This window comes from Ischnura elegans, chromosome 2, assembly GCF_921293095.1.
Source record: "Ischnura elegans chromosome 2, ioIscEleg1.1, whole genome shotgun sequence".
NCBI classification, from domain to species: domain Eukaryota; kingdom Metazoa; phylum Arthropoda; class Insecta; order Odonata; family Coenagrionidae; genus Ischnura; species Ischnura elegans.
The window spans coordinates 110,919,846-110,934,230 of NC_060247.1; the positions used below are offsets into that span (position 1 = coordinate 110,919,846).

The 14,385-nt window shown below is 38.1% G+C and overlaps 1 protein-coding gene across 1 annotated transcript in view; it reads left to right on the forward strand.

The window, feature by feature from the left end:
- The first annotated feature begins 8,132 nt into the window (after positions 1 to 8,132).
- The window catches only part of LOC124154408, a 32,119-nt gene continuing 25,866 nt past the window's right edge, over positions 8,133 to 14,385 (forward strand). The window contains exons 1-2 of the mRNA XM_046528113.1: positions 8,133 to 8,423; positions 9,843 to 9,905. Of these exons, the coding sequence (XP_046384069.1) occupies positions 8,393 to 8,423; positions 9,843 to 9,905 (94 nt within the window). The 5' untranslated portion in view covers positions 8,133 to 8,392. The remainder of the gene's footprint in view (positions 8,424 to 9,842; positions 9,906 to 14,385) is intronic.

A 14,385-nucleotide genomic window follows, 5' to 3' on the forward strand; every position in this document is an offset into this window, starting at 1 on the left:
GAATAAATTTAATAAAGAATAAATCGGCGAGATTCAGGTCTTACAGGGTCTACAAAGGAAATGAAAACCAGATACAGTTTGCTGTAATGACAAAACAATTATATTTAACTAAATATTACACACTTATTTACAACAACACCACACAATCACCTGGGTACTTTAGAAAATGAATTCATCATGCATAACAAAGAGACCACGCCCAGGTGGTATTCCACCTTTTGTGCTTAAATATTGTCAAGAGATTTTAGCATATCCTCCCTCACTTAGTCTATCCATCCAACCTAAGAAGTAGTTACGTAGTCCCAACCCATAAATCAGGTGATAAGACTCACACCACTAATTACAGACCTATTTAAATCCAGTCATTTGTTGTTAAGATCTTGAGAGAGAGTCTTGCACTTAAGCCTTATATCCTCTCCTACAAACATATAGCTATACCAGAGCACCATGGTTTTCATGAAGAAAGGTCTTCAACTACGTATCTCATGGTCATTAAGGGTGTGTTGCTGGTCGATATTTTGACTTGCGGCGACACAATCAATTCAACAGCGTACTGTGCGACTTTACAAAAACTGCGCCGCGCTATTCAAAACAAAAGGCGTGGCATGCTGAGTGCAGGTGTGGTTATGCTCCACGATTATGCCCGTCCACACACAGCAAATCGAACACAAGACCTTATCACTTCTTTTGGCGGAGAACAATTAAACCACCCTCCATACATTCCCGATCTAGCGCCGAGCGACAACCATTTGTTTATGCACTTGAACTTAGACCATTTAAGTAAGTATTGCCGTTCGGGCGGAACGCTGTGGCCAACATCGCACGGCGGGGAAGTGAGTGGGATGAGGGAGCGTGACGTCACGGTTGGGACTGCAGACGATATTCCGTATGCGCGCTTGAGATATTTTAACGCTCGTCCGCTGCAAAGTTGCTAAAAAGTGACGATATGGGGCACGCAAAATGATTATACACTTAATAAATACATTTTTACGATGAACTAAGGCATTTTATAGCCTTGAAAGTGCGCAAAAAGCTAAATAAATCAAGATAAAGCGAGAAGCGATCGTATAAAATAAATTGATGAAGAATGTCATATGTAAACATGGGCGTACCCAGCGAGGGGCAGGGGGAGCAGCTGTCCCCCTAGATGTAAAAATCGCAAAAGTCTTTAAGCAAAATTAGTATTGAATTGAAACAAAAGTATTCAACAAATTTTCTTTAAACCAACGAAAAATGATATGTATTAGTATAAGTTAAGTAACTGAAATAAAACTATTTTTTCAAGGAAATAATCTCATAAACTATTAAAGCGCTGTTATAATTTTCTTATAATGTTGGTTTCATTCATCTTTTCCATGCTAAAATTTCACAACTTGGCTTGCCCCCCCCCCCCCACTCCTAGATCATGGCTTCCCCCCCTAGACCATGGCTTTCCTCCCCCTAGACCATGGCTTTCCTCCCCCTAGACCATGGCTTCACCCCCTCTAGGTAAAAAGAAGGGGTCCTGGCAAGTATCACGTAATTATTTCCGCAAAAACCAGTTTATTGCGATCTCGGTAATTTTCAATAAAAATAATTAAACAAATCGTTTTATTTATAAACCCAACACAATGAAGCCTAGATTAACGTATTTACACTGAAAATACGCATTTTGAAAAATCCTACGTGAGATTAGAAAGAAGGCATGGAGAAAAATCCCACGATATCTCACAAAGGATGAAGGGAGGGGTCCATAAAAAGGCAAAATTATTTTAGAAATATAACTTATTTACTAGTAGATTAACCTAACGGTGACATTCCTAGAAAATGAATATTAAGACTGTCCCAACGGTCGTGTGTCATTTTTAACCCGTAATTTTAGTAACTTTGCATCAAGCAAAATTCATGAAAATTGGCACACTTATGGGGAAAGGTCCTAAGTTTTGTTCAGTGTAGGCAAAAGTTTACAATTTTGACCTTTTGACCTAACAATGTGGGTCTAAACCAAAAATTTTAATTTGCCTTATGTGGTTTTAATGAAAAAAAAATCGAGATAGAAAAAAATCTCATTTCATTGACCAAGATGTCAATTCTCAGGTTTTCGGATCCGAGAAACCCGAAAATAGCACTTTCATTTACGAAAATTCAACCGTTGACCCAGTAAGGTCACCGTCAAGGTCATAAGGGTGGCAAAAAGAATATCAAATATGATGCATTAAAAATTAAGTTTAGTATAATTTTTTCTTTGGCATATTTCTTATATTTGAGTGATTTTTTTTCTTCATTTCTTTTGCGGAAAAGGTCGTGAAAATTTTCACACGAATTTGTTTAGTTATATTTCACACATTTGGTAAGGGCAAAGAATATTCCTTAATTTTAGTGCAATATTGTATGGAATATGCTTTTTTTCAAATGATGAAATATTTATAACCATTTGTACTCTACCAAGATTCGTGCTGAAGCCCAAGATTTTACCCTTTTCTAACCAATATATTTTTCTAAATAATGATACCTCATTAAAAAGATCGTTTTTGGAAATATTATTATATGGAAAATTTTATGCACAATGATCGAATGATTTTAGAACATCATTCCAATTAAGTTCATCTTTTAATGTAATCCAATGAAAATGTTCAATATAATTTTAATATAGCGTCCACTCTTATAAATAATCTTTGTAGTTACGATACAAATTTTTAACGTGATTCATGATATCTGCATGATTTATTGCACCCACTTCGAGCTCACTTATGCTCTTACCGATGGTTAATGGAAGAAAATTACTTTCTGACCGCTTTTGGTTCAGATATTTTTAACTTCATTCATACTTCGATTACCAAAATTTTATCATCTTCAATAGCATTTTGAAAAAGAGGTGATTGATTGTTTTTAAACTCTAGCTAAATTTGAGGGTTCTTTTTCAAAACTCTCTTCTACAATTCTAGGACATTACACCTGATATAGAAAGTAGGAATTCATAGTGTGGTATAATTTAAAAATTCTATCTACAACTGACGAAAGAGGTAACTAGCGCGTTTTACAGTAAACAAGTATTTTCTTATACATGCGACTTCCGCAGTATCACAAAATTCTTTCAGCATTTGAAGACGCACAGTGTAATGCAGAAATAAAAATATATTTTCATGACAATATTTTCCGCATCTGCGGGAAAGAAAACAGCAGCTGTTTGAACGGCGTTATGTACCATGTGCGCTGCAAAACCGATTTGATAACTTGTGATGTGCAGGCCTTAGATCTGAAGGAATGACTATGAAAAATAGCATGGAAAGACATCGTTCTGCTAATGCCAGTTTCTTTTCTTCGTCTCCATAAATTGTTTTTACTAAAAATTTCTGTATTTTGGAGGAAGATGCAGCTGTATTTAAATATCTTTTATGCTCTTGCGTCTCCAAGTGCTGCGAAATATCATACTGCCGTGAAAAATAGAAAATTATCCGTTACATTTCACACATTTGACAGAGTAATCGCTTCTGGATTTTTTAATAAAATGAGATTCACTTCTTAGATGATCTTTGAATCCGCATCCTCTTTTCTTACGTATAGTGACAAGAATATAAAAAATTAAATTATGTCTTAAATTGTTTAAAAAAGTTTAATTGAAAACTCTGTAAGTACATACGTACAACATTACATGAAAATATTTAATAAGTTATTCAATATATTCAATTTAATTGATTATTTTAAAGCAAATTTATGTTTAAAATTATTTTAATCCAATCCTCTCTTTCTTTCTAATTATAAATATGTTAATAGGTATTATTTATTCCCAGATTTTTCCGTAGCGTACTTAAATCGTAGGTGTCACTTGCAAAGCCGGCGCTAGACCTTTTTCCACCATCACAAAATATAAATAACACGAGAGCTGTCTGCTAAGTAATAAATTATGCATTTATTAAATAACTAAATTACTTACCTAAATCATATGAATGCTGATTTATTGACATCCCTTTTTAATAGCACTAGCGCGCAGTTCAATTTGCATCGCATAACTGACCGTTGAAAAATTACTATATGCGAAGGCGTTGCCGCGTTACTTCGTAGACGACCGGCAAATTCTTTACAATATGACCCTTTTCCTCTCTAAAATTCCCCCCGTTTACAACTTTTGTGCAAGATTTCATGTTTTTATAACGATGTTCCGAATGATGCTAGATCGCTAACGAGAAAAGAAAAAATTCTGCGGAAGTTTACAAAGGGCTTGGTCTTCATTTTAATGCCGATGCCAATGCCGAAAAATGCCACTGTTCATTAATTGTAAGTTCACCAATCCAACCATGCCTGAGAGAATACTTCTCGTACATAACGCAATAAATATTAGTACTTTTAATTGAAAAACAGCGAAGAAAATGGTCAAAATACCGCAGTGATACAGTGAATCCCCATTCGTAGCCATGCGCTACGACGATGAGCGTCCCAACCGTGACGTCACGCCACTTTAAAAGTGGGTGGGGAAGGAAGGGAGCGGAGGGGAGATGTTGGCCACACGGCGAGCTATGGATAGAGGTGGGGAACGGCGGGTCTACTTTTATATGGTCTAAGCACTTGAGCAGTGGTTGTCTAATAAGGCGGAAAGCTTCTTTGACGATGGCATACAAAAGCTGGTCCCAAGATACGATAAATGTCTCAATAGTAATGGGAATTATGTAGAAAAGTAGAGAAAAGTATGGCTTTTCATGTGAATAAATTATTTTTGAAAAAAATTCACTTGTTGTTTATTATGTCAAAACGGTACTTACTTTAAAAACAGCCTCGTACTTTCAAAACCCGAGAGAAACGTACCCGAAATATTTTCTGTAAAAAATCGAAGACACCTGAGTTACCTAACAACTATCACCTAAACGACGCAACCATTTTCAATGCGATCATAAGCATGAGAGAAACGTTTAAGAGTGTTACAGAAAGAGTTACTTATTGAGTCATAGCCTTGAAAAAATTCCTCTGCTCCGTTGTATTTTTAGTGGTTGATTTTATCCTAGAAAAAGGTATCCCTTTTTCGTGAGTAAAATCACGTTTCCCATTACTAAGAGCTTGCCGTCAATTTTACCACAGTACAAAGAATCTTCAAAATTATACTTTTGATGGAATAAAGCAAACTATTTAAAAAATAACTCACCCAAAATGAGTACTGACAAGATTGAAGACGTAGAGAAGGCATTGAGTAACTTCATTGTGACAGAAATATTACACAGAAGAGTATTTCCCACGGAAAAATATGTTCACAGAACTTCAACGAGCTGTTAAAGTAAGATTCACAAGCACTGTCCTCTTCGGATCGCGGGCCTCAATCGAATTAATTCATTAGGGAAATATTCCCAACCCATTTTCCACTATCTATAATGGGGTCACGATCCTTTGGACGTGAAGGAGAGATAGGAAGAAATAAAATTCATCCCAGTTCCAATTTCATCACTCAAGAACGTTTGGTTACAAGACTGGGGTGCCGAAAAAACGATACGTGCAGAGTTCTCAAGGTTGTCTTCATAATGAAATTTTATTCACACAGTTGACGTGCGTAACACATTTTAAAGGCTTCACAAGGCTTCACCCATTTTTCTATATTTCAATTTGAAAAAAATAACCTCTTTCTCAGTTTAAGCTACCGAGCAAATGAGAAAATTCCCGTCCTTATTATCTATAATGTAAATCAATCTAACAAAATAGATCAATGACAAAAATAAGGCATTAAATTATCCCTCAAGCTATTTATTTAATGTAAAATAATCTAGCAAGCTAAAAAAATTTAAGCAACTAATTTATTTTTCAAATTTGTTGTAGCATTCAAAACACAGAATTACTCCAGATTGAACCAGGTATTATAAGAAGAGTATATTGTGTAAAAATCTGTCATAATCGTCTCAACATTATTATTGCACAAAGTATCCACATCGATGTAGAAGAAAACAGATATTTACTTGAGTTTGATAGTTGAAGAAATTGAAAAATATTTTCAATCAGAATAAATTCCTGAACTTTTGAAACTTCTCTCTTTCATTGAATTCATTCCTACTAGTGCTCCTGCACCATAATCCTGAGTTTTATAAATGAAAGGTAGACTATTTTTTTTCTGATTTAAATTCAACTGATACCCGTGGCCAAAGTTTCGAAGTTTGTCACGTCATAAGTGAGGTGAGAGAGCGGACTATAAAAGCTAAAAACCATAAATTTCTTCAGCCGGGTAATATTAAGGCCACTACTAAAAACACCGCACAGTGGTCGCATATCGATTGATATAAAATAAAAATATATTTTTATAAAAACGAAGTTTTTATCGCGAGCTTAAACGAAAACACGTAAATTTTTGTTCGATCAAATTTAAAATAAACTTTGATGTAAACAAATTTGTTATTACGACTCTTTTCCGTTCGTTTAAACGATCGCAGAAGATTTTGGTGGCCAATTTTTGAACTTAGATTTTGAACTTAGAATCTCCATACTTAGATTTTAATTTTGAATAAAAATCGAGACAAAATTAACATCAAAATAAAAGTGTTAGAATATTGCATTGCCATTTAGTTCTGAATGATCCTGAAATTTTGAGCTTGATAACTAATCGGAAATTATTTTAAAATTGAGTTGCGAGATTTGACCCGGACAAGAGGACAAACAACAGCGCGAGTTTATAGAAATGAGAAATTTGGTTATGAAGCGATACATAAAAAAACAGTTCGTGATATGTCGATTTTGCTATATAAAAGGACATTAAAAGATAGATGCTCCCTAATACCCAAACCAAAACGAATGTGATGATAACCGTATTGTAAATCTTTTCCATTTTTTAAGCATTTGGGGGTTACGCACCCATCCCCAATCCGCCTATGGAAGACAAATCCATAATTAATACGGCCTTATTGGTAAGAACCGACGATGTCTACGAATTTCAGCCCTAATGAACCGAGGCTTGTAGCTAATTTTATGAAACATGGTTTTCCGATGCGTGATGAGTTGGCAAAAAGTCAGCAGTGTGGACAACCAACATACCACCCAAGCACTTTCCCGATCTGATGCGGCGAGGGGGGGATTAAACTCACCCCCCCCCCAGATCTCTGGGAATTTTTTTTTAGTTTAACCCATTTTACTTAATTGGTTTGATTTCACTTAAAGAATAGTGTAGGGATAAATAATAAATCCCTCAGAAAGCCGTAAAAATCACCATTTTGAGCCATTTATCTCAAATTATTTCTGTGGGATGGCCTATGCGCCTGGTGGGTATTCAATTCCTCCCTTGGCCCGACCCCACCAGTATAAGTTGCGCCTAAACCTCCCCCTACGCTTAATAGGGTGGTTTCCTGTTACTTTTTTATCGCCTAAATCGAAAGATTATTACTCCTGGAGTACGTATTATCCTGGTATACGCGATTAAATGAAAGGTGAAAATTTTCAAGCGCGCGAAAACGCGGCGGCTAAGTATGAATGCCGGGAAATCTCCATGTGACGTCGTTCTGGTTAAAACTTTAATTCTCAAAAGTGACCTTGGGGCGAGGCTCTGAGCGCTGATACGACGCAGGATGCTAGCAGCTGGCAGAGTACCATGCTACCTGGTAGCGCTTGGCGTAAATAAGGATAATTAATACCTTATCAAACGAAGAAAACTTTCCGACCTTAGCCAGTTTTAATAAGTAATTATTGAGACATGTTTCCCTGGGCTCTGTGACTCATGCATGCATTGCTAATCTCAGACGATGTAAATCTCCTATCTACTCGTATATAAACTAGGTCCCTGTGACGTCACGTGGAGTGGCATCGCTTGCGCGCCAATCTGGCCTTTTTCAAATGGGGATAAAAATTTACCATTGCCATTCGTCTAAACCGGTATTTCTAAAACTAAATAATTTGTATATTATGAATGCACTAATAGTGGGTAACGAATCGCAATCAATGGCTTTCGTTTTCTTTGATGAAGGAAACTACCCTATTCTTAGCTGCAGTATCCCTGCTCCCCCGAACCAAATCCATATTTACTAGGGTCGTTTTGGTAAATATTTCTCTGGTGCGAGCCTGCTCTGTATAATATCAGCGCTTTGTGTGAATTTGTGGGCGACTCCTTTAAGGCGCAGCGAGAGCTAAATCTTGCTTGTTCGTTGAACGACATTTTTTTTCTGATTCGATAACACGGCCAATAGGCCAAACTTCTCATTTATTTTCGCGCGAAACGATGTTCAACCTTTGAGCTTATACTCTCCGTGTCTAAAGGTCAAATTCCCAAATCGCTGCCCATGAAGACCCACGCCTACATCAGATTAATTTTCATTGAGACACAAGTTGGATAGGCTTTGGGTTGGATAGGGCTGGATAGATTGGAGACTTTTCACGTAAGACTACTGAGGAAGATTCTTTTCTGTCGGAATACTCATTTGGATCACATTCCGAGAAATATTCGCCCTTCACTGTGAAGATGACCTCGGCGACTTTGTTGACAGTACTGGGTAAGTACTAGCATGGGCGTACCCAGCGGGGGGCAAGGAGGGAGCACCTCCCCCCTCCCCCAGGAGTAAAAATAGCATAAGCCTTTAAGGAAAATCAGGACTGAATTGAAACAAAAGTTTTCAAAAATTTACTTTAAAGCTACGAAAAATGATATTAATTTAAGACATAACTAAAATAAAAATATATTTTCAAGATAATAATTTTAAAAACTAAAAAAGGGCTGTAATAATTTTCTATAAATGTTGGTTTCATTCACCTTTTCCAAGCTAAATGTTACAACTTCCATGGGCGTACCCAGCTGCCCCCCCTAGAAGCAAAATCAAATTTTAGTTCGAAGAGATTTTTGAAAATTTTTCTTTAACTCCCAGAAAAGTGATAGTTGTATAAAACGTAATAAAAATAAAAATATTTTTCCAAGCAAATAGTTTTAAAAACTAATAAAGCGCTGTTTTAATTTTTTTTAAATTTTTGTTTCCATAACCTTTTCTGTGTTACAATCTGAACGATCTCGGCTTGCCCTCCTCTAGTTTTGATCCTGGGTATGCCCTTGAGTACTAGGCATGCACTCTGGTTCGTCTACATAAAACCTTTTGTGGCCCCTTTCTGGCGACTACCTGCGACACATATATTCTGAGGAGGCCACTAGTTAAGGGCTCCCTTCCTCTGACATTTATATATTCAAAAAAGAGTACGTCTGTTTGTCTGTCCGCAATGCATTTCCATACGACTGCACGGATTGCAACCAAAGTTAGAACATAGGTGTATCCCATGGAGAGTGCATCCCATGCTCCCGAAGCCCTTAACACATTGCATACCGGGGTATTTAAATTCCTAGGAATTCTGGGTGGAGGTGTTGAGATTGGAAATATGTGCCTATTAGGGCATAAAGCCTTTGTTTTAAATATGGTCAAAAAGCTAATGTTTAGAATATAACTTTACCCAATCAAACGTTATGATGCATCAATTCATTATGAATAACGAACAACAACTGAAAACGTACTAATGAGTACGTGTTGTACGCTTTAAAATTGTTTAGGTTGATGTGCCTAAATGACGAGAATCTTCGTCATCCGTCCGGAGCGTTCGGGAAAAAAATGACGAGAATTCTCGCCATGCGCACGCAATGTGTTAATGCTGCTTGCTACTTCTGGTTGTCTTGGATGTGCCCTTTGCTCATTACTGTCTGTTGCATACTGTCATACAACTTGTCGTTGGACATCCTGCTGGGTATACGCATTCTAGGATTGCACTATAGAGATATACTCTTCAAGCAGATTTCTTCTCTCGCCACAAAATATCAAATGAGCTGGTAATCCAAGTCATGAAATTTGAAACTAATTACTAACCTATTTTTACTTTTGTAACATGACTGTCAATGGTACTATGCCATTTAATTTGTCTTTATTTCTTACCTGCAGGTACATGTGTGCCTCTATTTATTTTGGTGGCCTCTGATTCGCTTCTAGCAACACCCCCACCAGAGAGTGTGTTGTAAATAGTTACTGGGGGGACGATGGTTTTAGATTCAGGAGGAGTGGTAAATGAACACGACCACACGTGTTGAATAACATGGCGAAACTGCAATTTATTAAAAGAACCAACTTCCGGTGAAGAACAAAAAACAAATGAATACAGTAATACGATAGTTGGGAGATTACCAGCCATATTCAAACAAAAACAATCACAACACTCTCCCTTAATCTACCAACTTTACATTGCATTTTTACAATTAACCATACCCAGAGGAATAATGCACTTGCGGTGTGCAGTCACATTAAGTGCCTTAGTAAACACATCGGCAATCATTTTTTCAGATTCCATGTAATTGAGGACAACCTTCTTATGCTTAACAAGTTCCCTGATGTGATGAAACTTCACTTCTATATGCTGAGTGCGAGCATGCAATCCATTGTCAGAGGCTAATTTTAGTGCACTCTGGTTATCATTCCATAAAAGAATTGGCCCCTTCCTACCACATAACTCAGAGAGTAACCCCTTCAAGTAAGTGGCCTTCCTACCTGCAGAGTCAATGGCAATATACTCTGCCTCGGTTGAAGACAAGGCAGTTACACTTTGTTTTTTACTCTCCCAGCAGATTGGTCCACCAGCAGACACAAAAACATACCCAGTCACTGATTTTCTGTTGACGTCATTAGCAAATGACGCATCAACAAAACCACAAATATCCGGATTATTCTCAGTCCTTCGGAATTCTATTCCTGCATCAATTGTTCCTTTTAAATACCTTAACACTCTTTTCACACACTGCCAGTGTTCATTTCCATAGCAGTTGTTGAACTGGCTGAGGTAATTGGTAGCATAGGATATATCAGGCCTGGTACACACTGATAAATACAGTAAACTTCCAATCACTTGTTGGTAAGGTACACTATCACACGTTATCGATTCACCCTTGGTCAGTCGAGTGCCAGGAACCATAGGGGTTGACACAGATTTACATTCTGCCATCCCCACCTTACTCAGCAAGTTCAAAATTACCTGTTTTTGGTTCAACTTTACTTTACCATTACCCATTTCTACCCTCATTCCCAGGCAATCCACGACTGATCCTAAGTCTTTTACCTTAAAACAAGAGTGGAGCTTTTGTTTCAGTTTCTCAGCTTGAACTTCATCATTAAAGAATACAAAAAAGTCATCAACATAAACACATATTATAACCATGGATGCACCATCTCTCCAAAAATAAACACAAGGCTCATGTTGAGATTTCTTAAAACCAACACTTAATACGACTTCATCCATTCTCTCATACCAGGAATGCGAAGCCTGTTTCAGGCCATAAATGGCCTTCTTTAACTTATACACTTTACTTGCATCTGAAACAAAACCTTCCGGTTGGTACATGAAAATGTCTTCACTTAGTGAACCATTCAAAAAGGCTGTGGAAACATCCAAGTGATGTACATGCAAACCATGAGCAACAGCAATTGAAAAACACAATCGTAAGGTATCATGTCTCACCACAGGAGCAAAAGTGTCAAGATAATCAATACCATAACGCTGAGAGAAACCCTTAGCTACCAGGCGAGCCTTATACTTGTCCACTTCTCCCTCCCCATTCCGCTTCAATTTAAAAACCCATTTGCATTGCACTATATTTCCACCCTTAGGTCTGTCTACAAGATCCCACACATCGTTTTCCTGAAAAGAACTGATCTCTCTTTCCATAGCTTCTTTCCAATGAATTTTATCAGTACCATTTAATGCCTCGGTAACTGATGTAGGTTCTACCTTTTCATCACATGCTAAATATAACTCAAAACCAGGAAATTCCTTCCTTTGCCTTTCCCTCATAGGATACCTCCTTTCACCTTCATCGACATTATTTCCAGGATTTATTTGCACCTCATTTGCATCCGCAAAAGACAGATTTTCAATATCATTCTCTGCTCCATGAATGTGATTGACATTGGCATTTGTTTCACTCTGACAATGAACATCATCACTGACATTACACACTGAAGTAAATGGCAAATCATCATCTAAGTTTACAGGCACAGGCATACTGAAAGAACCCTTCTTCCCTTTACCAATAGCCTTAATTGCAGTGAAACTATTTTCAATGAATTTAACATCACGAGCAACAAGAATTTCTCTCGGGTTTTCAGGATTAAGCAAACGATACCCCTTGGAAGCTGAAGAGTAACCCACAAAGACCATTTTCTTGCTCCTAGGATTTAGTTTATCCCCCCTTATTTCCTCAGGGATTAGAGCATATGCATCAGAACCAAACACCCTGAGCTGATCATAGCTGACTTTCTTACCTGACCACAGGACCTCAGGGACATTGTCAGGGACACTCCTGTGGGGGCTTCTGTTTAATAAGTACACAGCAGTGTTAGCTGCTTCTGCCCACATCTCCTTAGGACTTCCTGCGTGAAAGAGCATGCATCGCACTTTCTCCAGAATGGTGCGATTCAGTCTCTCTGCTACACCATTTTGCTGTGGAGTATACCTTACAGTTCTCTGATGTGTGATTCCTCTGCTTTTAAAGAAATTCTGTAACTCATCACTCAAGAACTCAGTTCCATTATCAGACCTGAAAATTTTCAACCTTTTACCAGTTACATTTTCAGCCATATTTACAAAATCAATCACTCTCTGCTTGGTTTCAGACTTGCTCTTTAAGAAATAAACAGTCGTTCTGCGAGAGAAATCATCTATCAAAGTAAGAATGTACCTTGACCCACTCCATGACTTTACATTAGAACCAAAATCACACAGATCAGAGTGAACAAGACCTAGTACCTCATCTGCCCTAGTACCTCCTTCCTTAGGAAAAGGATTTCTGTGCTGTTTTCCAAGAACACAAGCATTACAATCATCAGCAGGTTCATACTTGAAATCAATGCAATCACTTAATTTATCCCGCAACAATATCATATTTTGCATACCCAAATGACCCATTCTTTGATGCCACAATTCATAATCATTAATATTGCACACAAATGCCTGCTTTGATTTAACATCCAAACGGTATAACCCATTACTCGTTCTACTTGCAGTAGCTAGTTCTGTACCATTACAGACAAAGTCATCATCATACATTTTACAACCCTTTTTATCATAAACAACAGTGATCCCTTTGTCGGCAACTTGACTTACAGAAATCAAATTTTCTTTCAATCCAGGAACATGCACAACATGTTTAAGTTCACAAATGTGATCACTTACATTTAGGTTCACAGATCCAACACCTCTGCTTTTAAGCTTACCGTTATTTCCGACAGTAATCTCAATATGACTGTCAACGTCACGACAATAATCATGCATACGGTCTTCATGGGGTGACATATGCACGGATGCTCCGGAATCTACAAACCAATCTGAGTCACACGATGCAGCCGACAGGGCACACAGAAGACTTCTCAGCGGTTTCCTATTTTCTCCTTTCTTCTCTCCCTTAACCTCGGCTCTGTTCTCGTTCGGATCCCTCTTCTTCTGCGACTGCGGGCATTGTGTTTTAAGATGCCCCTTTTCACCACAGTTCCAGCACTTCCACGCCTTCACAACTGATGAACTCCCAGCCATGGTCGAAGAGTTGTACTTCTTGCCCTTGGAATACAGGGCAGTGGTTTCGGGAACACTCGCATTTTGACCGGCACTCACGCTCTTCCGGTAGCTTTCGTCTAGCAAAATCGTCTTCACACGATCCAAATTTAAGACATTCTCCCCACTCGTGATGGCCATGACAAGATTGTCATACGAATTTGGCAGCCCCTGAAGCAACATTGCTGCAACAAAGTTTTCCGCCATCGGCTCACCGATACCCTCGAGCTTGTGTGCCAACATTATCACCTCGCTGATATAAGTGTCCATGGTTTCAAACTTTTCGAGCCTCATTTGGCACATAGAACGAAGCAGGGATACATACCGCCACTTGCCTTTATCCTCATATGCCTTGGATAAAGCATTCCAGGCATCCTTTGCCGTTTTAGCTGGCCTTACATGGGGATATACCACAGGCTGCACCATAAGGCAAATGTCTGCTAAAGCTTTCTCGTCCCTACGTTCTTTACCTTCGCCATTATCACTTCCCTGGACACAACTCCACAATCCATTACGACGTAAATAGTTCGTCATCGCGAACGACCAGTCATAATAGTTTTCCCGCCCAACGAGTTTTTCGAAACCATACGCCTGCGAAGTGACCTGAGATTCTTGCATCTTTGCTACCACACGGTTTACCACAAAAATAAAGAAATCTGAATTCAGCAGCGCAGTGGAAAGTGCGATGGGCCCATAACCTGTTGTAAATAGTTACTGGGGGGACGATGGTTTTAGATTCAGGAGGAGTGGTAAATGAACACGACCACACGTGTTGAATAACATGGCGAAACTGCAATTTATTAAAAGAACCAACTTCCGGTGAAGAACAAAAAACAAATGAATACAGTAATACGATAGTTGGGAGATTACCAGCCATATTCAAACAAAAAC